Here is a 24,235-nt window from a genome sequence, read left to right as displayed (position 1 = left end):
GGCTTACAAAGAAATAGGTGGACTGGAAAGTGAGCCTACTATCAAAGGAGATTACTGATTTTGTGATCTCAACCAACTGTAGAGGTGTGAAGTTGCATTTAAAAGCTTCTTAGAAGGCAAACAAATCATCAGTTTTTAAGTTCTCTGGGAAAAAAATTTTGAAACAATGTTTTTTAAAAATACCTTCACAAAATACAAAATACCCGCAACCCTGAAACGTCCTGGTGGCACAAAGCTTCCCCTGCAGGAGTAAATTAACCCGGGCCTCCCTGGGCCTCCTCTAAAGCTACCATGATGGTTAAATTTTGCCTAGTAAAAAGACGGTTCTGGATCCTCTCTTGTAGACAACTTAATTTTATCAGCCACATCTGATATTTTATTCTCACTCAAATACTTTTCAGATAAAGGAAAATGATACACTGGAGAAGGAGGGGAAGGTAGTTAAATTAATAATATTTGAGTTCATTGTAGAAAGGCTCAAAGGAAGCACAGAAGGCTTAAGCCCTTGTCAAAAATTGAAGTAAACATTACAAGGAATAAAGAATCTTTCAAAAACTCAATTCTTAGGATATTAAATCAATTTATCTACCTTTTTATTTATCTACTTCTGCTGAATCTCCTTAATTACCTTTCCCTAGCCACACGTTCATATAATTAAAATTAAAAAAACAAAAATTTTAACATTCTTTTCCTTTTTGTCATTTCTATTCAGTGCGGGGGTTTGAAAAATATCATATTCAGAATATCCTTACATTTTGGATTTGATTAAGGAAAATAGCAGAAATTTTCTTTTTGTTAACATTTGATTTATTTAAAGTCCTTAGCTGAAAATGATCAAGAACATATTCCACAGCTTAAAATTTCTCATTTTCATTATTTAAATCAAAATATTTTAATTACAATCACACTGATAAAAATTAACATTTAACTTGTAATTTTAACCATCATTTAAAGCAATTTCAGCTGTAAAGAAAAAAGAATAAACCATGCAATAAATTAACATTGAGAAAGCGAAGAGGAATAATAATGGAACCCGTCTGGCTATACTAACACCATGTCCAACTGTGAAAAGTGCATTAACACTGAATGAAACAAGCACACGATGGCAATAATTAAAGTGGCCACAATCAATTGGATTTTGGAATCTTGGACCAAATTTTGAAATACAGCTCCCTATAACTTATCTCTCCTCCAACATTGTAATAGTATTCCCTTTTTTTTCTGGAAAAAAAATATCCTTTAAATGGTATAAATACAAATAAGCTAATTTTACACATGTTCTATGACCTCAGAATGACATGACCATGGCCCTCTGCAAAACAAGGAGTAGTTATTGACAAGGGCAGTTCTCAAGGAATTGATTCCCAGGGCTATGTGTGGGTGGAGAGGAGGGGAAGAGGGTGTCTTTGTAACTTCTTGGTCCGGCAACTCAAGAGCAGGTATATCACCTACCTATTACCTTTATATGGTAATATATATATTACCATCCATATATAAATATATGGATGATGTCTACATATCTGAGCATGTGCATAAATAAGTTCATATATATGATAGATATGTATTTCATTTGGAGACATCTGCTATCTGAATGTATCTGAAATGCAAGCTGAAAAACCGTGGCTCTAATCTGTTTATGTTTTGCTGTGTAACAGCAGCACTGTCCTTCAATACTTTCAACAGCCCTAGTGTCTACCTGTTTCTTTACCCTTTCAGTTCTTATGGTTTAGAGTATTGCCATGGACCTGTAAACTGTGTGTGTCTGTGTGTGTGTGTGTGTGGGGGAAGGGGAATCAGGTGAGGAGGGGAAAAAAGCACAAACAAATATTTTACAAGCTTGACCATCTTTCTTTTTTTTTTAAATAAATCCTGCACAGACTAGAACATGTCTGCAGGGGGGAAGAGGGAAGAAAGGGAAAAGGACAAGGAAGTAGGAGGATTTATATATATATACACTTGTGGATCATTAAACTTTGCAGGACAACTTTTGTTGGTTTGAGGTTGGTTTTCTTTGTAATAATATACACAAGGCGTTTTGAACAACAGTAACAAAGTAACAGTCTTTTGCACTAGGGGAAAGATTGTGCACAAAAAAAAAAAAAGGAAATAAAAATAGTTGGGATTTCATTATGCTGCTGTCGGCTTGGTATGTGTGGTTTTGTTTGCTGTTGATTTCTCTCTCTCTCCTGCTACCAGCATGGCCATGCCAGACAGACCCCCGGTCCCAGGGAGCTAAGAAGTGTTTAGAACGGGTCTAGAATACACACCTTGGTAGTAGGCTGGCTCCAGGGCTGAGGGCTCAATGGGGCTCCTCGTGGCCACCGAGGCGCCGCCGAGGGGCAAGCTGGCGGGCAATGCGCTGCCGTAGGGCGAGTACTGTAGCGCCTGCTCGTAAGCCTTGAAGTCCAACTTGTGCTGCTGCTCTGAGGAGGACATGAGGTTGTTGATGGAGAAGGGATGATTGAAGGAGTAGTGAGGGTCCCCTTTCATATGCAGCTGGGACTCGTGGGGTGCCAGGCCATGCGCCGGGTGGGAGGGGGGCACAGATACCAGCGCCCCAGGCCCAGAGCTGATCGGAGGAGCAGCCGAGGTGGCTGGAGTCTTTAACTCCGAGGCGCCCCCTGTCGCCACCGCCCCGCCGTGGTCCAGAGTCTGGGGGCTGGCGGCGGGCCCGGGGGCCGGCGCGCCCTCTAGCTGGCCGGCCTTCCCGTGCACACCGCGATGAAGGGGCGAGTCGGCGCTGGGGTTGGCAGCGCTCGAGGGGTCCTTGCGGCTCTCTGGGCCACCCTTGGGGCCGCCGCTGCCGCTCCCGCCCCCGGGGCCCAGCTGCTTCTCGCACTTGAAGCGCTTCTGGCGGCGCAAGTAACAGCCGTTCTCGAACATGTTGCCGGAGTCCGGGTGCAGCGTCCAATAGGAACCCTTGCCTGGCTTGTCCGGGGAGCGGGCCACTTTGACAAAGCAGTCGTTGAAGGAGAGCGAGTGGCGGATGGAGTTCTGCCAGCGCTGCTGGTTCTGCCGGTAATAGGGGAAGAGGTCCATGATCCACTGATAGATCTCGCTCAGCGTGAGCATCTTGCTAGGCGCCTGCTGGATGGCCATGGTGATGAGAGAGATGTACGAGTAGGGCGGCTTGGCGTGAGGGTAGCTGCGCTTGAAAGTCTTGGCGTCGCCGCCGCCGCCGCCGCCAGCGCGGCTGCGGCCCAGGTTGGACGGCGCGTACGCCATGGGGCTCATGCACGGGTTCATGGCGGCCGCGTAGGGCCCCAGGCCATTCATTGAGGCGGCCGGCTGCGCGCCCATGGCCCCCATGCCACCTGGGCTCAGCGTCGTCCCCATGGCCGTCACGCCCGCCGTCATGCTATTCATGGCGCCCGCAGAGCCGCCGGGCATGCCAGCCACCGCCCCGGGGCTCAGCCCGGCGCCCAGGCCCGGGTTTGCGTAGGACATGTTGAACGAAGCCGGGGTCATGTTGCCGCTCGTGCTCATGGTGTTCATGGTCATGTAGGTGTTCATGGAATTCATGGTGCCCAGACCCGAGTTCATGTTGCTGACCGGGACGGAGGAGTAGGCCTGGAGCGGAGACAGCGTGAGGAGGCCCCGAAGGGCTGAGTTAGCAGTGGGCACACTGGCAGCTACTGCCCCCCACCCCCCGCCCCGGCAAATCCGAAAACGAGAAGAGGCCATTTCTGCAAAGCCTAAGATCCCCCATCCAGGGGCAAACCGGCGGGCGCCCTCCCCAGAGCCAGCAAAGAGATGTCGTGCACGGCAGGGGGGAAAATCCTAGCTCGGCAGGCATGAAAGACAAGAACTCACAGAAAATATGTCCCCAGGAAGATGTGTAATCGCCTTACACGCCAGGCTTAGGGGCCGGCTTCTGGGGCCCCTCCATCGCCCCTATCCACGCCAGGCGGTATCCCACTTTCCACCCCAGATCGGGCCTTGGCAAAGCCGTCCTTTAGCTTGAAAGGAGTTAAAACTCCGAAAATAGAATTAATCTCTGATCCTCTGCTTATTCACTCCACCTTAAGCGTGCGGTGAGTATGATAATGCTTCCCCCCACGCCCCAGCCCCCACCCCTAGGCGGGCAACATCCCAGATTTGCACCCATCTCGCCTAAGCCTGCCAGTCCTGGGCTGACCACGTAGCGGCCCGCGCTGTTCCGGGTGACTGTTAGTTAACCTCTCCCAGATAGAGCAAATCATCCATGGCCATATGACCAAACATTTCCAAACAACTGGCTTTACTGTCTTAGCAGCTTTCACCAAATGGTGACTTTTTATTGTTCATTTTATTTAGAAGTAGTGTTTTCCATCTACTTGTAGCAATTGTAATATTAAAAGGGAAAAAGCTCAGAAGTTGAGTAACTTTTGGAAAAAATAGAACTATAATAGGAGAAAGAGTAGGGGAGAGTACATAATAATATCAACGCACAACCTACATTTAACTTTAACATGACTTTACAGCCCTTCATAAACTTGCACTAATTTCATCACCTATTTCCAGGCCCCTAATGTTTGAAAATTTTGGTGACAAAATTTATAGAAATAATCATATTTTTACATATTCTTATATTTTGCCACTGATCATCTCAAAACCTGGCATTTGAAACTACTTTATCAAATACTTTAAAATTCAAAAATCAAAGTCCACTTGCTTTCTCTTAATGCTATTCTACTTCCCAATTCTAACCTGTAAAGAAGCTCTTTTCATAGAGAATTTAACTGACTAGTGAGTGGAGATGACTGTCCCTGAATTAAATCTGAGGAAGTGTTCTGAGCTCCTTCTTAAATCATCAGTAGGGGAAAACTCTTATCAATGGCAATCTGAGAATGCACTAGATATGTTAAAAATATAGAGTATAGACATGTAAAAACTACTAATCTGTTAATTCAATAAAAATAATATCCTTAAATTTATTTTCATCCGAAAACTTGACTTTATTTGAAAACATAAAAGGTGAACAAACATTTAACTAGGCACATATTCTGCTATAGTATGCAAATAAACTCGGGATATGTTTGTGAATATATACATATATAAATCTAAATAAATTAATTACCATGAAATTATTTCCTGATTTTATTTTTCTGTCCATGTCTTAAAGTATATTTCTCTTTTCTTTTCTTCTTCCCAAGAGTACCCAAGGCAGTTTCAATAAACGTTTTCAATAATGGTGAATTTTTGGAGGGTTATCGCCAGTTATTTCCAGAGAAATACTGTTAGGAGTAGGAGGTGGTCCTGCCTGTACATGGTTTTCCTCGCAATCCCTTTGTGCACACTGTATTGATAAAATAAACCTCACGAACGTGCCACCAAAGGGACAATGAAGAGAAACAGGTTCTCCGCCCGCCCGGAGTGCTGGAGGAAAAGTCAGCTCGCACTAGCGCCACCCAGCGGTTCTAAAGAGGAAGAAGCACACTTCTCCCCAAACAGGGCTTCTGAAGAACTTTTACAAAATTTCGGAATCATTTCATTATCAAGAGGCGCATTATTAGCGGCTGCGCGCTTTCATCAGAAGACATCTGAGAATTCAACTGCGGAAGGAAGAAGCTGCCCCGCGGGCGAATTCTAGCCTTTTCAGACTTGCCTCAAACTTATTCCTCCTCCAGCCAGCCAACCCGCGCGCGGCACCCGGGTCTGGGCTCTGGCTTCCGTTCTCTGCAAGCAAGAAGCAAGTGCGTCCAGAGAGCGGGTGTTTTCAGGGCAAGAGTTTCCTAAAACCGTCTCGCCCGCTCTGAGTCCCCGGGCGGGGCTGAGGATCCGGCTCCCGGGCACGTTTAGCCAAGGCCCGGCCGGGGCTCAACCGGGTGGGTAGGCGCCGGTGGCAAGGAGGAGGCGCCCCTAGTCCGCCTGCCGCCCGCCTCGCCAGGTTTCCCCCTTCCCAGCACGGGCTCCAGGAACGTCCCGCCTGCCGCCCGCCTCTCACCTCCTGTGTGTCCGCATAGTAGCTGTTCCAGTCGCTGCTCTCGTGCCCTTCCATCTTCACAGTCCCTAACATCCTGGAGCCACCCTGCTCGCTGCAACCATCCAGCCCTGTGCGAAGCGACTGGCAGCCGCGCGGCCCGGGGCGGGGGGCGGGGAGCCGAGCCGCTGCAGTCACCCTAGCGCCCGCGCCGGCCCAACGCCACCCTAGCGAGGAGGAAGCCAGGAGCTGCGGGGCGCGGCGTGCTCGGCGGCGGCGGCAGTGGGGCGGGCGGGGGCAGGCGGCGGCCGCGGAGCGCGGCGCCGGGGAGCGCCTCCGCGGGAAGTGAGCTGGCGGCCTCTGCGAGATGAGTGCAGTTGAGCTGATGTGGATCTTACGTCGCTCGAGTGCCCACCTCCTCGTCCTCTCCCCATTTGTCCGCCGCACAAAGACGCTCGCACCTACAAAGCCCGAGGTGCACCTGCGAGGCGGCCGCCTGCCAGTCCGGCCGCCGCGCCTCCCGCCCCGCAGCGCCGCCGCCGCCGCGCGCGCCCCCTGGGCCCCCTCCCACCGAACCCCCTCCCCCAAACCCGACCCTCACTTTGTTTGCCAAGCGGCGTAATTGGTTTAAGCCGGGAGGCTGGGGGAAGAGGGAAACCGGGGTGGTGGTGGTGGTGGGGTAACCCCTCTTTGGAAGAGGAAAAAAGAAAAATAGGCGGGGCCGGGAGGGCTGGCCAGGGTTTTGGATGGGAACAGCGCAGCCGATGAAGGGCTGGGGGCGGTGGCGTTGGAGCCCGGGCTCCTGCGGGTAGAGCCGGCTACATGACCCCAGGGTTCCCCTGGGGGACCTTCGGCCCTCGGTGCTGCGGCCCCGTCCCGCGCCCCTCCTGTCTCCTACTCTGCTGTCCGCTTCCAGCTCCCGCCCTTCTGATTCCTGACCTAAAAGTTCAACCCCGGGAGACTGGAAAATTCAGACTTCCTCCTCCCACCCCCGGCCCCCGCCCTGGGCTTCAGGATTGGAAAAGGAAAAAGCCCCACTTTTGCCCCGTCACTAGAAACTCGGCCATCTGAGTCAGCCGAGCCAGGTGACGTTAGGCCGATCCCGGCTCCTGGCTAGCAGAGTGGAGACGCTGCCACGAAACCCGTACCTGCGGCTAAGAGCAGGTGAGTCACAACACCGTTTTATATCTTTATGACATAACTTTTTTTTTTCCACCTCGATCCGCTCTACTCCCCCTGTCATCTGTAGGGATCATAAAGAGGAAGAAACTGAGAACAGATGTCTATGTGATAGGGCAGGCGGACCTGAGTCGGGCCGTCCTCCCTCTGCCCAGCTCCTCCTCCCGCCCCCCTTCCGCAGCCTCGGGGACTGAGCTGGAGGCGACCGTCTGGTTTCTGATAGGGAAAGGTCAGGGGGAGGGGACATCTCCCTAAATACGCGCCGGGAGAGGCTGGGCTCGGGCGCGGGAATGCATCTACTCGGCTAGAGAGGTGCCAGGCCGAAGCCAGCGGTGGTGACTGCGGTGCTTGGTCCCATCTCTGATCTGGAGTGGCCGGGCTGGGACCCACGGTGCTCGTTTGGTTTCTCATCAGTCCTGGACATCAGTGGGAAGTGCTTCTTCAAGCAAAGCCTCTTGGCTTCTATGAGGCTCTGGGTAGTGGCTTGCCCACAAGCCCTGGGGAGGACCAACTAAAGTGACTGGGTGGTAGCCAGTGAGTTGGTGAGAGGTTGTGCTATGGTGCATGTGTGTTTCTGAGTGTGTGTGTGACCATGTATGTGCTGTACTTTCAGAAAACCACTAGGTTTAAGTAGCAATAAAAAATCTTTCTGAAAGGACTAAGAATCCGTGAAATATTCTTGTTTGGCAAAGTTTTAAACTTATTAATCTCATTTTAAGAAATGTGTTGTAACTTGTCTTCCAAACAGATACCTTCCCCCGCCCCCCGAGCTTTGTTCTTATAAACCTTTCTTCCTTGAAATCTGGCAAGAGAATCACATTAAATCCTTGAACCAAACAAATCTCTTAAATCAGCAGGAGAGCACGAGAGGGTGAAGATGTGTAGTTAAGGAAATAAAAAAGATAAAAGCATTGGATTACAATTCCTTTAGAAAAAAAAAGGGGGTGGTGGTGAGTAATGTCACATTGTAAGGAAAGGCTTGCGAGTGAAATTAAATCACCTGTAACTCAGCAGCCAGTCGCCCTCCCCAACTGCAGCCTGTCCCTGGGACTGCAAGCCAGTCCCATCAATTTGTCTAAATGTATCTGCAAACGTGTGGGTCTGCACATATTTCTCAGGGCGACAGTCAGAAACTAATTCTTTTGTGCAAAGTTCCCATCAACAGCAGGACCTTAGTCCCATTTGTAAAGTACACGGATGCATAGGCTCCAGCCTGACGGGGGAGGTGGGGGTACTTTCAGTGCTAATGAGCTTCCTTGTTCCTTCCCGCGGTGATTCTCCAACGCCCTCTTGGCTCTTCAACCACGTCCAGCATGACTAGGGTATTTTCTATGGGTAGTAACAACTTAGCAATAACTTTTATGGTGCACAAAAAGCCGGAGCTTTAAGGGGAAACCAAACCAAACCAAAGGCTGCAACCGTAAAGGGAGTCAATTAAAAAGAAAAAAATCAACCATTCTTCCTTTGAGCTCGCATCTCAAACCCACTAGACCTCATCTTACAAAAAATTCAGCTTGGTGGGGGTGGGGGGAACGCCCATTTTTCAAAGTGGACGGCCAAACTGAAGTTTCTTCAGCGCTTCGCCAAAGCTCAAGATCGGTGGTGAAGAGTGGACTCTGCCAGTTTTAGAACCTTGATCCAGCTTAGGGACCGGGTCAGCAGCCCGAGGAATTCCCGCGATCACAGCGCCTCCTGTCGTGGGAAGGGAACGCGGAATTCTGCCGCAGGCGCCCCCAGCCAGCACTAGCAGGCAAGACTGGAAACTCGCACGCCTCCCTCAGACAGAGATTTTTGGTTCCTAGAGCCGACTGGCCGAAGCCAAGAAGGAGGGAAGGCGGCAGCTCGGTGAGCTTCTAGCCTCTCTCCATCTCAGTCACGGTGTTCCAAGACACCTAACAAATTTAGAAGGTGAAGTTCTAGTGTACCCAGCTGCCAGTCGGTCGTTTCCCTGAGGTTTAAAAGCGAATCATCAGTGCCCTGTTGGGTCTTTGGTTTGGAAAATTAAAGACCAACAAACAAAACAAAACTGCTGTTTCTAGGTTGCTGACAAGCAACCAGGTAACGAGCCCGGCTGCTGCAGCCTGCTCATTTCCAACCTTTTCTCCCTAATAGGCCCTGCCTCTACGCGGTGCAGAAAAATTGCTGCGCTTTCCGGGCAACTAGACCTGCCTTCTGTATCGGGGAGGTGGGGTCGCGGGGGGGACTCGAGGTAAGGGAGCCCCGAGGGAAGCCACATGGCGGCTCCTGGGGCGTCCCGGGCTCAAGTGGCCTGTGCCAGGGCGAACAGAGCGCTCCTGGAGTGGCCCGGGTAGCGGGGTGGGCTCCTTGGCTGGAGGGAGTCAGGGTAGTCGTGATGGCAGGTGTGCGGTTACCTCCAGGTGAACAAGGACGGAGGCAGGGGCTCCGCCCTTCCCGGAAGCTGCGCCCTCTACCCCCTTGGGGTCCGCTCGCCGCGCAGTCGGGCCCTGGGGGCCGGCGGCGCCTGGCCCACCCACTGAACTTAGCCACCTTCACTCCCCTCTCCCAGCATTACCTGGCTAGGAGCCCCTTCCGCAGATCTCCACCCGGCCAGGGAGAAGTCGAGGGTGACGACCGGAAGCAAAGGCCGGGGGCTCGCGTCTCGGGCCCAGCTGGCTGCCTTTGGCGGCACCAGGTCCTACCTGTTCAGCGGGACCGTTTAGACGCGTGGACAGACAGCAGGGCCCGGGGCGGCGGGGTCTAAAAATATGTCCCCTTTCCCCGCCAGCCCTCCCCTCCCCGACGATCCTCGGCCAGATCTCGCCCGCGGCCGCGGGCCCAGGGTGCACGCTCGCTGCAGGGTGATCCGAGCTCCTCCTCAGGCCCCCACCCGCCACCCCAGATAAGAAACTTCGATCCTCCACCTCCCGGGAGAATCAGGCGCCGAGAAACTAAGACCTGTCGCCTTGCACGCGGTTCACAGCCGCTTGGGACCGGGCCCCGGGTCGGTTTAGGACCGAGGAGAGCTTGGGACGCTGGAAGCAACTGTCTGCTCCTGCATGTGCCTGGCCCTCGAGGACAGAGGTGTGTGCGGGAGCTGGGGAAGGGCCGGCGCCGCGAGAGGGCGGACCCCAGCGCCGGCCTCGGCCTCCCGCCCGCCGCAGCCGCCGAGACGCGGCCTTCGAGTCCCGCCACTGCCCAGGCCAGGGTGAGGGGGCAGAGGGTCAGAAGAGCAGCACCGAGCTCCTTGTTCCTCGTTGCCTCTCTCATCTCCTTTCCTTTCCTTTCTTCCTCTGCCTTTGCTCAGTCGTGTCCGACTCTTTGCGACCCCGTGGACTGTAGCCCGCCCGGCTCCTCTGCCCATGGGATTCTCCAGGCAAGACTACTGGAGCGGGTTGCCATTCCCTTCTCCAGGGGATCTTCCCAACCCAGGGATCCAACTCAGCTCTCCCGCATTGCAGGCATATTCTTTACCGACTGAGCCACCAGGGAAGCCCTTGCTTCTATCATTACATCAATTTAAGAAATTAATTCACTAGGCGTCTGACCCTCAGTAGATAGGGGCAACGGGACCGCCTTAACCCTCCTTGTCCGTGCCCTGCGGGGAAGTCTATGTTTGCTAGCAGGTATTTGTGAATGTGGATCCACAGACATGCACATCCAGGGCTTTCACTTTACTGAAAAAAAAAAATAATAATGTAACATTTTAATCCCGGTTCTTCATCCCTGGGTGCGTCCCTTCCCCTACAGCTCCTTGAGCCGCTGCCGGGTTTCTGAGCGACCCGGGTCGCCGGCCGGGCTCGCCCACAGCCGGATGTCGGAGCCGGAGCTGCTCCCCACCCGGCCTCCGCCCGCGGGCGACAAAACCGTCTCTCTGGCCGTGAGCGAGCAGCGCCTTGCCAAAATCAACTCTCATTTTCATGTATTGAAATGAGAAAGGTTGGGAAGGGCGACCTGCCCTCCTGGGCCAGCACTAGCCTTGGGAAGTAGGAGTCAGAGGAGTCAGAGGCCCGTCGGTCCTCGCAGGGAATGCACGAGGGCCTCTCTTCTTGGAGGGTCGCGCATAAAACGCGACACCGTCCCCCAACCTCCCGCCGGTCCAGGCCAGGTCCCCCAGGCCGTCGCGTATCTCCAGGCAGCTGTTTTCTCCGAGTCACCCGACAGCTTTATTCACGCCAGCTGGAGAAAGTGCCCCAATCCCTAAAGTCTTTCCTCACCCTTGCACACTCCTGGAGTGGCTATCTCTGCGTAGTGGCGCCCGTATTTCTCCCCCATGGTTACTTGAAAACCGCTAGCAAGGGGGTCTTGGGGGGAGTAACTGGAAATGCACGCTTCAGAGTTGAAAAATTATAGGGAGATGTGACAAACGTTTAAGTCTGAGAGCAGAAAAGGACTAGAGTGGCTGAGGCCCTACTGTGTGCCACCGAAGGAGCGGAGTGGGGTGCGTTTGAGGGGGAAGAAAGCTTTGAGATCCCAATCTTTTCCTCCTATGCTGCTCCAGGTGAGATGGAGGTGTAGGCATTGATGTGTCAGAACCTCCACTGCTCCAAAAGGCAGAAATTCAGGCTAGTGGGAAGCAGTGATGGAAACAAAGGGTCGGGGTTGCTCGCTTAAACCTCAATCCTTCCCTAATTGTTAAGGAATGTTTAACTTCTCAGTCCCTTCCCCATCCACCAGTCTCCCCCAAAGGCCACCACAGGTACACCCAGGACTTTCCCACGGCCCTTCAGCCTGACCTGGTGGCTTAACTTGGGCTATTCAAATATGACTACCCTCAAATTTACATAGTTGTATTTAACAGATGCTTTTGTAACAATTATATAAATCATACCCTACACATGGGGGTGAAAGGGTAAAAATGTGTTATAGCCAGGCTTTTCCCATTGTACTGGCTTCCTGATCTCTCTCCTAATTTTAAAATTGTGCTTTCGGATTGGCATGGCATGGCTAGAGGGAGGTTACATTCATTATTTAAAATTCGATTGGAGGACACTGTTGAGTGGTTGTTTTGGGATTTCCAGCAAGCTATTCCAGAGCTAGGGAAAGCTTTGTTTTAAAATAGTGCATCTGTTTGAAGCTGTTTGATTTTTCTTGTCCTAAGGGTCACAGAGTAAAACCAATACTTAGCTCACATGCATTGAGTTTTCTTGTAAAGAGAAACACTAGGAAGAGGGCTCCTTGGCAGCATTCCCTTTTGCTAGGATACTAGCAAAATTTGCAGGATCTTTCACCACTTTCTGAATGCTGCCATCCTGGTTGTCTACTGTAAATGGATCAAAGTAAGGAAATGCAGCTGCCAACATTTGGCATTATCTGTGGTGGCAGGTCCAGTGCAGCCTCCCTGGATCTTGAGGAATTTGCAGACTTCCCCAACTGACTGAGGTCTGTCTTCTCTAGGTCCATTTCTGTTGCTGTTGTTTAGTCGTTAGGTCATGTCCAACTCTTTTGCCATTCCATGGACTGTAGCCCACCAGGCTCCTCTGTCCATGGGATTTTGAGGGCAAGAATACTAGAGTGGGTTTCCATTTCCTTCTCCAGGGGATCTTAGGTCTACACCTTGCTCTAAGTTCCTGCCAGGTTTTTATCCCTCCTCAACAGCAAATTCCATTTGTGTCTTTTCATTTTTTTTTCTCTCCCCCACTGGACTAGAAGCTCTCTGAGGGTGCAGACTACAGTGGTCTCCACTGCCAGAGCAGAGCCTGGAGCTTAGTAGACTTCAATAAAGATTTGTTGACTTGCACTGAGCTAACTGCCCCAATCCAGAGACTGGCCAGGTTGCTGTCAGGCGGGAAAAGATGCTGGTCCAAGTGAGAGGATCTCAGGGACTTGTCTCAGTTCAATGGGCTTGAGAAATGAACGGACAGTACAATGAACAAATAGATGAACAGATATTTCTAGCATAATGGCTAGGGCCTCAGAACCCTGGGATCCTTGGATTTTCAGGCCTGCTGGGCTTGGTTCTTCCCATGTATGTGATGCTTAATTTTAACCTAAATCATCGTGGTGACATGATCAAATGGGAAATGCCCCCGCCTTATCTGTACCCGGCCTTTGGCAGAATCAGCCGCCGCCGTTGCTCATCTAGGGCCCTCAACGTGTGACCCGAGGCAAATGTTTTCACTTTCCCCCGCTGCGCAAAGGCGGCCAACCGCACCTTTCAACAAAGATATCGATTAAAAGTTGAAGAACCCCATCTACTTTCCATTAAGCAAAATGTTTCACTCCAATCTGTAAAGGAAACTTCCGTGTTTAAATAATATGTTTAAATTGGCCATGGGATGAAGCCGATCCCACGCAGTGAGAAGGAAAAGCCCTGTTAGTCCGGGATTGTGCCCAGCGCTAGGCGCGCGGAGTTTCCGCCCCGGAGCTCCGGGGGGCGCCTGCAGGGGCGGGGCGCGACCCGAGTTCCCGAAGTGACCCTCCAGGACGCCAGACGCTCAGCGCAGGAGGTGGCAGCGCGCTCAAAGTTTTCAGGCTTTTACCTTCATTGTCTTCCTGTCTTTAGGATCTAAAGCATTTTATTCCACGCACCTTCCCAGCGTGGTGTAATCATTTTCTTACAGGACCACCAAACCTCTCCGAACCTGTCATGTTGTTGTTACAAGGTATTAACTGGAGACGCCGGGGGTCAACTTCTCCTGAAGTTTTATTTAACAAGAAAGCCTGCGTGGGAGTCCTTGAGAGAGGAAGCATGTCCGCCTCCCTCTCCTCTGGGCTGCTGTCACTCGGGAAGCCACCAGGCAGCATCTGGTGTCCCTGATGTCCCAGTCCCCTACATCCCGCCGGCACCGGCGCTGAAAGCTGCTCTAAGGCTCCGTAGTCCCCCCAACACCCCCACCCCCACGCCCCGCCCCTGGAGCTGGACGGCAAAGTCGCTGCTTTCAGACCGCTCTTTCTTCCAGGGACAGCTCCCTACCTGGACCCCGGTCCTGCGGCTCCGGAGAGGGACTTGGCCCTGGATGGAACCCGACCCACCTTGGAGGGTTAGGCTTTTAACAGATCTGGTGTCGGTTTGTTTTCTTTCAAATGCTTTCTGTGGTAAAGTCCGCGGGGTGCATCCCACTCTCTTCACCCCACTGGACTCCTTCTACGAAAATACCTTCCACTGTGAATCTGCTAGTCTTCTCTGACCTCCTTGTGACCCTCCCCTCACAACCCACCCCGGAAGAGAAGTGGTTTCAATAAATAAAGCACAGTGCTTGCCTTGAAGGTCAGTTTACACTGGGGCAGAAACTTCTAAAACTCCTGCAGGTGCTGGAATGGGAATCAACTCGTCCCAAGAGAAGGGAGAGGGAGGAAGCGTGGACTAGAAGATACCAGGAGATGTAGACAGGAATTCCAACAGGGTGGAGGGGTGTGGTCAGGAGTTTGCACCCTCCAACCCACCTTCAAGTTGCTGGGGAGCCTGGATGGATACTTTGGGCCTCAGTTTCCCCTGAGTCTGGAGTGGCTGGCACAGGCCTGATGACCCCACCCAGCGGAACCAGGATCTGTGTGAACTTAGGAAGGAAACCGTTTAGGTGATGGAAGGTGAGGAGGTATGACTCAGCTCCTAGAGTAGGGAAGCCTCTCTCTGCAAGATGAGAAGACTCTGGGATAACAGGTAGCACAAAGACTTTCCTCCGGTTTGCTCTAATTTTGTGATCTATGTTTCTTAGTAAATTTTGGGCAAAAGCCTTTCTTTCTTTCTTCCTTTTCCATTTTTGAGCATCTCCAAAGACAACAAGCAGCGGGAGGAAAAGTAGAGCTTGTGTTTCAGTTTCCAAGACCGGGCAGAGCCTTCTCAGCAGCAGAAGCAGTGCTCTGCACATGCCCCTGTGCACAGCTGGCACCTCTGAGGCTGGGGATCTCTGAGTCTTAGTGAATCTCTCACTACACAAGCGCCAACCTGGCTTGTTCTTGCAGTTGACAAGGACTATAGGGCTTTATGTTTAAGATCACGGATTTGGAATCAGATTCCAATCTGTACTCTGTAGGAGACTTGCTTTCTCTGAGCCTCCACTTTTTCAACTATAAAATGGGCACATTAGTACCTACCTCACACTAGGTGAGTGCAGAGTGTAAGTACAATAAAAGGTAGCAACAGTCAAGAGCCTTTGCAGAAATCTGGGAACCTGGGCCGTGCTGGATGCTGTGGACCGGCTATCTGGGCGCCCTCGGCCCTCCCTTTTTACGAGTCTTTTGGAGGTGGTCACCAGCCAGGCTCCCAGAAATCACGGTGTCTCCCGGATACAAATGGCGGGGAGAAGGGAGTCCTCACTTGATGATGCTGAGCCCCCAGCTGGGCCTCAGCGTCCATCATGACACTGCCTATAATCCCCTCCCAATCTTCCCCACCCGCGTGGCTACTCGCTGGGGAGCAAAGAAACGTGCTTCCTGAAAAGGTCCTGCATCAGCTGCACCTTTAGGATCTTTAAGTGAGAGGAGGCTCAAGGGGCGAAGAGCTGAGAGATCCCCGTGCCTCCCTCCCCCCAGGACTCGGCAAACCCCAGTAAAAGTTGCTCAGCCACGTTGTCGGACCCTTTGCAACCCGCCAGGCTCCTCTAACCATGGGATTCTCCCAGGCAAGAGTACTGAAGTGGGTAGCCATTCCTTTCTCCAGGGGGTCTTTCTGGCCCAGGGATCAAACCGTAGTCTCCCGCATTGCAGGCAGGTTCTTTACCGTCTGAGCCACCAGGGAAGTCGGTCCAGCTCCAGGAGCTCCTCTTTGCTTCCCCCTTTCTATTCCCCCACTTCACTCTCCACCGTCTCCCACAGGGCACAGGCATACTAGGGGGACCTGAACCATCGCACTGGCTATGGTGACCTCAGGCAAGACTGTGGGGCCTGGATCCAGGAAGCATTCACTGGGAGAGGTGAAGGAAATCGTTGGGGCTTCTGGGAGGCTATTCCCCACCCTCAGCATTAGAACTTGCAGAGCAGGGAGGTGAGAAAGCAAGACCCTTGAGTTACCCAAATATTTTTTTCTTTCTCCCTGGGATCCCCTTCTCTATTTCCCCCGTCCTGTCATGGACAGAGTCAGAAAAAGCCACTTAGGACTCATTTGGAGAAGTATCACTGAAGACATTTTCTAAAATCCTCAAAACCTGAGACAGTACGAGTGTAAGGAAACTTTAGGTCCTGTCTTTTTGAATTATTTGATAAAGATTCCCTTTAAAAATAGATTCTATCTGAGAGTCCAAGTCCATCGGAAATGAAGCAAGCATGCTGGACTTAAGTTTGACCCATCAAATACTGAAGACCCTAAATGATACTTTGCATATACTTTGCAAGTGTAAGAAAGCTTAGTGGGGGACAGGGGCTTAATCAAGACAAATAGTTATAGTATATGTAAAGACCAAGCCACAAGAGGATTTTGCCCCATACATATAGATCCATCTGATGAGGTAAAAATTCACAAGTTGATTATCACCTCCCACTGAGGAGGCTTGGAAGAGCTAGAGTTTGGGGGTGAATTCCTGGATCTCTTGCATAATGACCCACATATTTCAGACAGGGCTTGGATGGGCTAAGATGGCTCTAGTAAGATTTTGAATTCTGCTTCACTTAGTAACCAGAACCAGGGGAATAAAATAAAATATTTCCTTTGCTGGAGGACAGACACACAACACTCAAAGCTTATTAATTTTCCTTGGGTTGGTACTGGGGAGTTGCCTTCAGGGGTGGTGGGCTGGTACACAGACGTCTCAGGAAGCAGTGAATCTCTAGCTAAATGCAGCTTCTGTTTTTACAGCTTACTTAGGGAGAATTGTTAGTTTTTCTAAGCATAAACCAAGCATTGGTTCTCTAAGCTCAGTGTTTAGGCTACAAAGCACATCCAACAGTCTTATATGCCTTTAGAAAAAAAAAAATGGCTCTGACCCCAAACGTAGCAAAATCTCTAGTGCATTACCATGCTTGGAGAACACCTAAGCAAGGCCCTTTGGAAGTGTAAAGTGTAACTGGAATGTCAAATACCAGCCACCACCTCCAAGGAAAATAAATCCTTCATTCTCGGCCAGGTACACCTGCTTTGGACAAGGCTTATTAGTGCTATTTGTGTCTTTTCAAGTGGATAGTTTTACTCACAGACTTTTCTTTCTACTCAGTGCTTGCTATTTTTATCTTACCTTAAAAACCCTGAGATCAGGCCTGGCGCCAGACTTCTGAGGCATCCCATGGAAGGATGATTGCTGGCTTTCCAGGGGCCCATTCCTGAACTCAATAAGCTCAGGTGTTAGCGTCAAATCAGAGTTTGGGGTCTGGAGAGGAGCCTGGCATATGTTAATTAGGTCAGCAAGGTGGGAGGGGGGAAATGGATGAGCAGGCTGGAGTGAGCAATTCCAAGGAGGACCCTAAGGTGGGGGAAGTGTCTCAGTTCATTAGTTTGTGTGGATTAAAGCAGTACAGGTGACTGTGAGTAGTAGACTTTGCTTGTTCTTCTCTGTTATTCTTCTGAGCTCCCTCCTCTGTTCCTCTGCCCCAGACACCAATCACTATGAGTTGCATTGATCCATTTTTCCTTGCCATGGGGCTTCCGATTGGATTTGGCCAATGTGGAGATAATGATGCCGGCGTGGAAAGCAGAAGAATAAAGCAATAGGAATACTTGACTCCTGCTTTCTCCCTGCATCAGTGTGGCTTTGTCCTTAACTGCCTCTGTGGCTATAGTTCCTATCAGGCAGCTCCTCTCTCCAGCCTCAGCTCTCACCAGGCTCTGCTCACACCTCTTTTTTTTTATTTTAATCCCTTTCCCCCTTCAGATCAAGGGTGATGATAGCTCTGTGCTACACCTTGAATGTTAGTTCCGTTTAATCCTGCCTGCATCCTGTAAACAGCTCTCTCCATTCTTTCTGTGTTACCCTTCCAACCCACCACCTTTTGAGTGTGCCATCTGTCTCAGGTAGGAATCTAACTAATAAGGATAAGGCAGAGGCATGGAAGTGAAATACAGTGTCCTTAACTTTTTCCAGCGTGATCTTCATACTGTACTCATCCAAAGGCTCTACCCTTTCCTTGTCATCACGGGTGGAGTGCAGCTGTGATGCTTTCAGGGTTTCAGTGGTGGTTGCTTCCTGCAAGCAAAGCTGCAGGGCAGTGAACTGTGAGTATATTTGTTTTATATTCCGTGTTAATTTGCTAATCTGCATTTGATATCATTGTGAAAGTAATTGATGTTAAAACCAAGTACCGATAGTATTCAAGTTTTTTATTTTTTTCGGTGAACCGATCTTTGCTATAAAACTAAGACTGAGACCTTTGCTTCTAGTGGATTGTGCGAATATAACCAGACACTAAACCAGGTCCGGGCTTCCCAGGTGGGTCTAGTAGTAAAGAATCCACCTGCCAGTGTAGGAGGTGCAAGAGACATGGGTTCAATTCCTGGGTTGGGAAGATCCCCTGGGGTAGGCAATGGCAACCCATTCCATTATTCTTGTCTGGAAAATTTCATGGGCAGAGGAGCCTGATAGGCTATAGTCCATGGGACCACAAAGCAGCTGAGTGACTGAGCACAAAGTAGGTCCAGTGACCAAGGGGCTCCTGGGAAATACACTCTCGACGGCTGGAGCATCTCTTGCTTTCTAATCTTTGGAATGTTAAGTCTAGAGTTCAGTTCTCCCTACACCTGTGCCCTGGCAATAACTTGGTCTTGACTAATGCTAAATCAGTGACATTATTTAGGTGTGTCTCTCAATGAGCACCCTCTGTGACCCAGGCTCTGTGTGAGACACTAAGGAGACTTGGTTTAAGACGAGAGTTTTGCCTTCTAATGATTAAAACAATTCTTCAGTATCATTATTGTTAAATTTTGCGTATCTCTATTAGTAGGAAAAGTTAACGAAAATGAACTTTCTAGATCAAAAGATATGTAAGTGTTTAAGACTTATGAGATGTTTTGCTACAAAACATCTAGCAAAACAGCAAGAGACAGCCACACTTGTATGCATGTACCTCGTCACTTTGTAGTCTGGCAAAAATTACATAAAATTGTTTTAATTCTACACGTCAAAGATTACTACTGAAGTTGAATATCTTAATATTTCTATTAGCCAAAAGTATTTCTTCTTTTGGGAGCTCTCTTCACACTTTCTTTAGCCAATTTCAAGTTTTGATGACTTATCTATTTTTCATTTAAAGACTATTAATCCCATGCCTGCTGTAAATATTGTGAATTTTCCACTAAGTTTTCATTTACACTATAATTTTGGTTATTTTTAAATGCATGGATTTTGAAAAACACATTCACCAGTATTTTCATTTGTAGTTTCTGCCTCTTATAGTTCAATGCTTACAAGTCTTTTCTATACCTGCTACTCTTGTGTATAACAAAATCTTTCATCCAGTTGGAATTTATTATATGAAGTGAAGGCACAATTTAGTCATCATTTATTTTCCAAATAGTTAGACCTTTGAGCAGGCTCTAATGGTGTGGGACCTTGAATTCTCTGTGGAAAACTTTGGAATTTGTTCTGTGAGAGAACATGGGAGGTACAGAAGCTGAATGTTACAATGGATCTTCCTTGACTTGCTATGCAGTGAACCAACAGGGGGCTCCAAAACTAGATGACAAGAGGATGGGTAGAGGGCAGTTTGAGAGTGATAAAAACTAGACGAACTCGGTGTTTCAGTGATGGGTGAGTAATTTTATGGCACTCTTTTAAGTTCTCTCTTTAAGATGACACTAAAATTATTAACATTTTCATATGATGGCATTTCAGTATCAACGAAGAATTTGAAATATTTTTAGATTAATGCATGAGTGTTTAGTCACTCAGCCGTGTCCGACAACCCCATGGCTAAAAGCAAGAATACTGGAGTGGATAGCCATTTCTTTGTCCCAGAAATCTTCCTGATCCAGGGATTGAACCCAGGTCTCCTGCATTGCAAGCAAATTCGTTACCGTCTGAGCCATAATTACCATCCCCCCTCCACCTTCCTTTCTTTCTTGCCCCTCCTTTCCTCCTTTGTCACTTTGTTCCTTCCCTCCTTTCTTTTCTTTTTTCCTGAAAGCAGACCTAGAATAGAATTTCTAGTACAGGATTGATTACTAGCTCAAGGTAAATCCTTAATCTCTTTGAACATTAGTACCTTGTCTATAATATGAAGCTAATAGTATCTGGCTCATGAATCTCATTATCTGAATACTTACATACTATTTTTGATTATCAAAAGTATTAATGAACAGTATTTATTTACCATTTAAATTGTTTCCTGATCATATGATAGGCATATTTCAAGGCTACATTAATTTTTGAATTTTTCCAGCTTAGAAACATGGCCTCTATGTTTTTTGTGTGCAGCCTCCAGGATGGTACCAAGAACAATCAGTCATTTTCTAAGCTCTTGGTTATTTGCTTATTGTTTTAATTGGCACAGAAAAGTAATTTTCTTATTGTCTGAAGGGGTTACTCCCATGCTTAGACTGAAGCTGTCCTCATGAAGCACCCACAGGGCAGTGAGATGTGAGGTGGGTGGCAGGGCCTTCTCTGTAGAATGCTTCTCATTTTGTGGGCATTCAGCAACCATTTTTGAACTCATTATGTTAGGGGGTAAAGCAACAAATCTTCAAGGTAAGAGTATTGTCTCCATTTTACAGATGAGGTTGCAGAAACCCTGAGAGGGCAGCAACTTGCCCAGGTGGCAAAGTTAGGCATCCCTACCTGGCTTTGTATACCTCCAGAGCAGGAGTGCCCCTCAGGGAGGCCTCACTGAGATGCCTGAGTGTATCCACCTCCACAGCCCGGCTGCTCTGAGACCCAGCACCAGGGAATCATACAACACTAGCATTCTTTTATCTTGAAACTGCTGGAAAGCATTCTGCCCGCTTCCAGCATCTGGAGTCTCATGAAGGAGGTTTTATCCTCCTTCTCATGAAGGAGGTCCATAAGGTTTTATCTGCCACTTTCTCGATCTCACTTATTAGTTACTTGGGTATTTGGAGAAAGACAGGTTGGTAGAGAGTTATTGCTGCTGTTCAGTTGCTAAATCAAGTCTGACTTCTTTCAACCCCATGGACTGCAGCACACCAGGTTTCCCTGTCCTTCACTATCTCCTGGAGTTTGCTCAAACTCCTGTCCATCGAGTCGGTGATGCCATCCAACCATCTCATCCTCTGTCGCCCCTTTCTCCTCCTGCCCTTTCCCAGCATCAGGGTCTTTTCCACTGAGTCGGCTTTTTGCATCAGGTGGCCAAAGTATTTGAGTTTCAGCTTCAGCATCAGTCCTTTCAATGAATATTCAGGGTTGTTTTCCTTGAGGATTGACTGGTTTGATCTCACTGTAGTCCAAGGGACTCACAAGAGTCTTCTCCAGCACCACGGTTCAAAAGCATCAATTCTTCGGTGCTCAGCCTTCTTTATGGCCCAACTCTCACATCCGTACATGACTACTGGAGAAACCATAGCTTGGACGATATGGACCTTTGTCGGCAAAGGGATGTCTCTGCTTTTTAATATGCTATTTAGGTTTGTCATGGTAGAGAGTAGAGGAATATAAAATAAACATTTTTAAGGGCCTTCCGAGTGCCAGACTGAGCAAACCACCATTATTTCCATGGTTTCATTTAGTGGTTTTTCTTTTGCCTTTTTAAACAATGATGACATATAAGAGGAAAATGAGCAAAAGAGAGTATGGCTTATCTAAAGAAAAAAAACTCAAACAGCCATCACCAACGTTAAAAACTAGAACAGTGTTAGCACCTCATGATTCTTCACTGTCCATCCACTTACCATTACCTTCTTCTCTCCTGGGATGATTACTATCTTGACTCTTGTGGTTGTTACTTTCTTGTGTTTATTTGTAGTGTATCTGCTGAGCCTGCATCCATAAGCACTATAGTTTTTGCTGGCTTGGGTTTTACACTTTATATGAATGGAATGGTAGGTATGTATTCTTTTGGGTATAGCTTCATAGTTCAACATAACATTAGTTAGAGATTCATGTATATTGTTCCCCACAGATCTTTTTTCATTTCTTTCAAGTAGAGCATTGCATTTATGAATAAAAGGGAAGTCGCTCCGTCGTGTCCAACTGTCTGTGACCCCATGCACTGTAGCTCACCAGGCTTCTCTGTCCATGGGATTCTCCAGGCAAGAATACTGGAGTGGGTAGTCATGCCCTTCTCCAGGGGATCTTCCCAACCCAGGGATCGAACCTTTGACTCCTAGGTCTCCCGAATTGACAGGTGGATTCTTTACCACTGAGCCCAGGGAAGCCCCTATGTAGTGTAGACATACAGCTTAAAAACCCTTGAAAAAAAGAAAAGAAAGCTTCAAGTTTTGTAGTCCAGTATTATTCATTAAAATGTAGAAATAAGCAGAGTGCCAAGAAAGCAGGTGGGTTAAATTGAGCAAAATTGGCCATCTAGGGGACTCTAGTCCAGGAAGCTCTTTGGAACCTCCGGGGAGGTGCGGTCTCAAGCGTTTGTGCTCACCCTCCAAAGCGGTCCTAATGCTGGTTCTCCGAGGCAGAATCCGCGAGTGGGCGCCCGCAGTGCAGATGAATCCAATCCTCCAGGGCCAGGACCAGGGTGCGGGGGCGGGGACGGGTACCGGAGGGAGTTGCGCGTGGCTTGTTACTAGGCGACGACGCGCGTTCTGACTGCCGGCCGTGCGAGTCCACCGGCCGCTGAGCCCCGGAAAGGCCGGTTGGAGACTGGGCCGCGGGGCCGGCCGGCCAACTTCTCCGTCACATGAGTAGGAGCAGAGGCCTCCCGGGAGGCGGGTGAGAGGAGGACGCGGACTGGGGCGCGGGGAACTTGGTCTGGTATGCTGTGAGAAGGAATGGCTGAGTTCTTTCGGCGGAGCGGTTGTCACCTCTATTCCGCCCCTCTAATCTCCAGAAAAATCAGGGCGGGAAAGAGTTGAGGTTGGAGAAGGGATTGGGGCTGGGATCACGAGTTGAGGAGGACCTAGGAGGAGTGAAAATCTAGTGGGAGGGAATAATAGGTAGATTATGGTGACCAACTGTGGGGGAAATAGGAAGAGCTAGGAAGGTAAAAAGCAGGGTGGAGGGATGGGGGTGGGTGGGAGTCGGGGTGGGGGAATGGGGCGGGGGAAGAATCGGAGGGGCTAGGGAGAGGCTGAAAGGTCACAATAGAGGAATTTAATTTCCAATTCCTTGACCTTTTCTGCTGTCCCTTGACAGGGGCTGGTTGTTTGGGACAAACCTTACACACCTCCTTTGGTGACCTTCCCCACTTAGGTAATGTGTCTAATTTCGGAATAGGGAGCTCTTACTGAGTTTGATATGCAGATGACACCACCCTTATGGCAGAAAGTGAAGAAGAACTAAAGAGCCTCTTGATGAAAGCGAAAGAGGAGAGTGAAAAAGTTGGCTTAAAGCTCAACATTCAGAAAACTAAGATCATGGCATCTGGTCCCATCACTTCATGGTAAATAGATGGGGAAACAGTGGAAACAGTGTCAGACTTTATTTTGGGGGGCTCCAAAATCACTGCAGATGGTGATTGCAGCCATGAAATTAAAAGACGTTTACTCCTTGGAAGGAAGGTTGTGACCAACCTAGATAGCATATTTAAAAGCAGAGATATTACTTAGCCAGCAAAGGTCCATCTAGTCAAGGCTATGGTTTTTCCAGTGATCATGTATGGATGTGAGAGTTGGACGGTGAAGAAAGCTGAGCACCGAAGAATTGATGCTTTTGAACTGTGGTGTTGGAGAAGACTCTTGAGAGTCCCTGGGACTGCAAGAAGATCCAACCAGTCCATCCTAAAGGAGATCAGTCCTGGGTGTTCATTGGAAGGACTGATGTTGAAGCTGAAACTCCAATACTTTGGCCACCTCATGCGAAGAGTTGATTCATTGGAAAAGACCCTAATGCTGGGAAGGATTGGGGGCAGGAGGAGAAGGGGACGACAGAGGATGAGATGGTTGGATGGCATCATCAACTCAATGGAGATGGGTTTGGGTAGACTCCGGGAATTGGTGATGGATAGGGAGGCCTGGCATGCTGCGATTTATGGGGTCGCAAAGAGTTGGGCACGACTGAGCAACTGAACTGAACTGAACTGAACTGAACTGAGTTTGACCCTAAAATTCTTCCATAAGCAGTGGAACACTCTAGGATTACTTTGAGAATTATTCGGTACTGAAGGCCACAGATTCACAATCAATCTACTGTGGGCTACCACTGCAACGATCCAAAGAAGTTTAATAATTCTTTTTATTTTAAGGATTCAAATGTAAATTTAACATGT

At 49.1% G+C, this 24,235-nt stretch overlaps 2 protein-coding genes and 1 long non-coding RNA gene across 3 annotated transcripts in view; 1 reads left to right on the top strand and 2 right to left on the bottom strand.

Annotated features, from left to right (window-relative positions):
• Positions 1-1,985: 1,985 nt before the first annotated feature.
• Positions 1,986-6,248, bottom strand: FOXA1 (forkhead box A1). Its single transcript, XM_081550394.1, has 2 exons — positions 5,927-6,248; positions 1,986-3,570 (listed from the first exon to the last, which is right to left on the bottom strand). The coding sequence occupies exons 1-2, from the start codon at positions 5,996-5,998 to the stop codon at positions 2,233-2,235; spliced, it is 1,410 nt and encodes a 469-aa protein (XP_081406520.1). The 5' UTR covers positions 5,999-6,248; the 3' UTR covers positions 1,986-2,232.
• A 1,501-nt stretch (positions 6,249-7,749) lies between these two features.
• On the bottom strand, positions 7,750-10,117 carry LOC145528818 (uncharacterized). Its single transcript, XR_014070721.1, has 3 exons — positions 9,998-10,117; positions 9,615-9,741; positions 7,750-8,773 (listed from the first exon to the last, which is right to left on the bottom strand). It is a non-coding gene; the product is annotated as an uncharacterized LOC145528818 (long non-coding RNA).
• A 12,513-nt stretch (positions 10,118-22,630) lies between these two features.
• TTC6 (tetratricopeptide repeat domain 6) overlaps positions 22,631-24,235 on the top strand; it is a 184,973-nt gene continuing 183,368 nt past the window's right edge. Inside the window, exon 1 of the mRNA XM_081547829.1 lies at positions 22,631-22,740. The gene's annotated coding sequence lies outside the window, so the exon portion shown is untranslated. The remainder of the gene's footprint in view (positions 22,741-24,235) is intronic.

Source organism: Giraffa tippelskirchi, chromosome 12, assembly GCF_054371585.1.
Source record: "Giraffa tippelskirchi isolate mGirTip1 chromosome 12, T2T-mGirTip1v1.2.pri, whole genome shotgun sequence".
NCBI classification, from domain to species: domain Eukaryota; kingdom Metazoa; phylum Chordata; class Mammalia; order Artiodactyla; family Giraffidae; genus Giraffa; species Giraffa tippelskirchi.
Note: the sequence above shows the minus strand (reverse complement) of the source record. Positions and strands in the feature narration are given on the sequence as shown.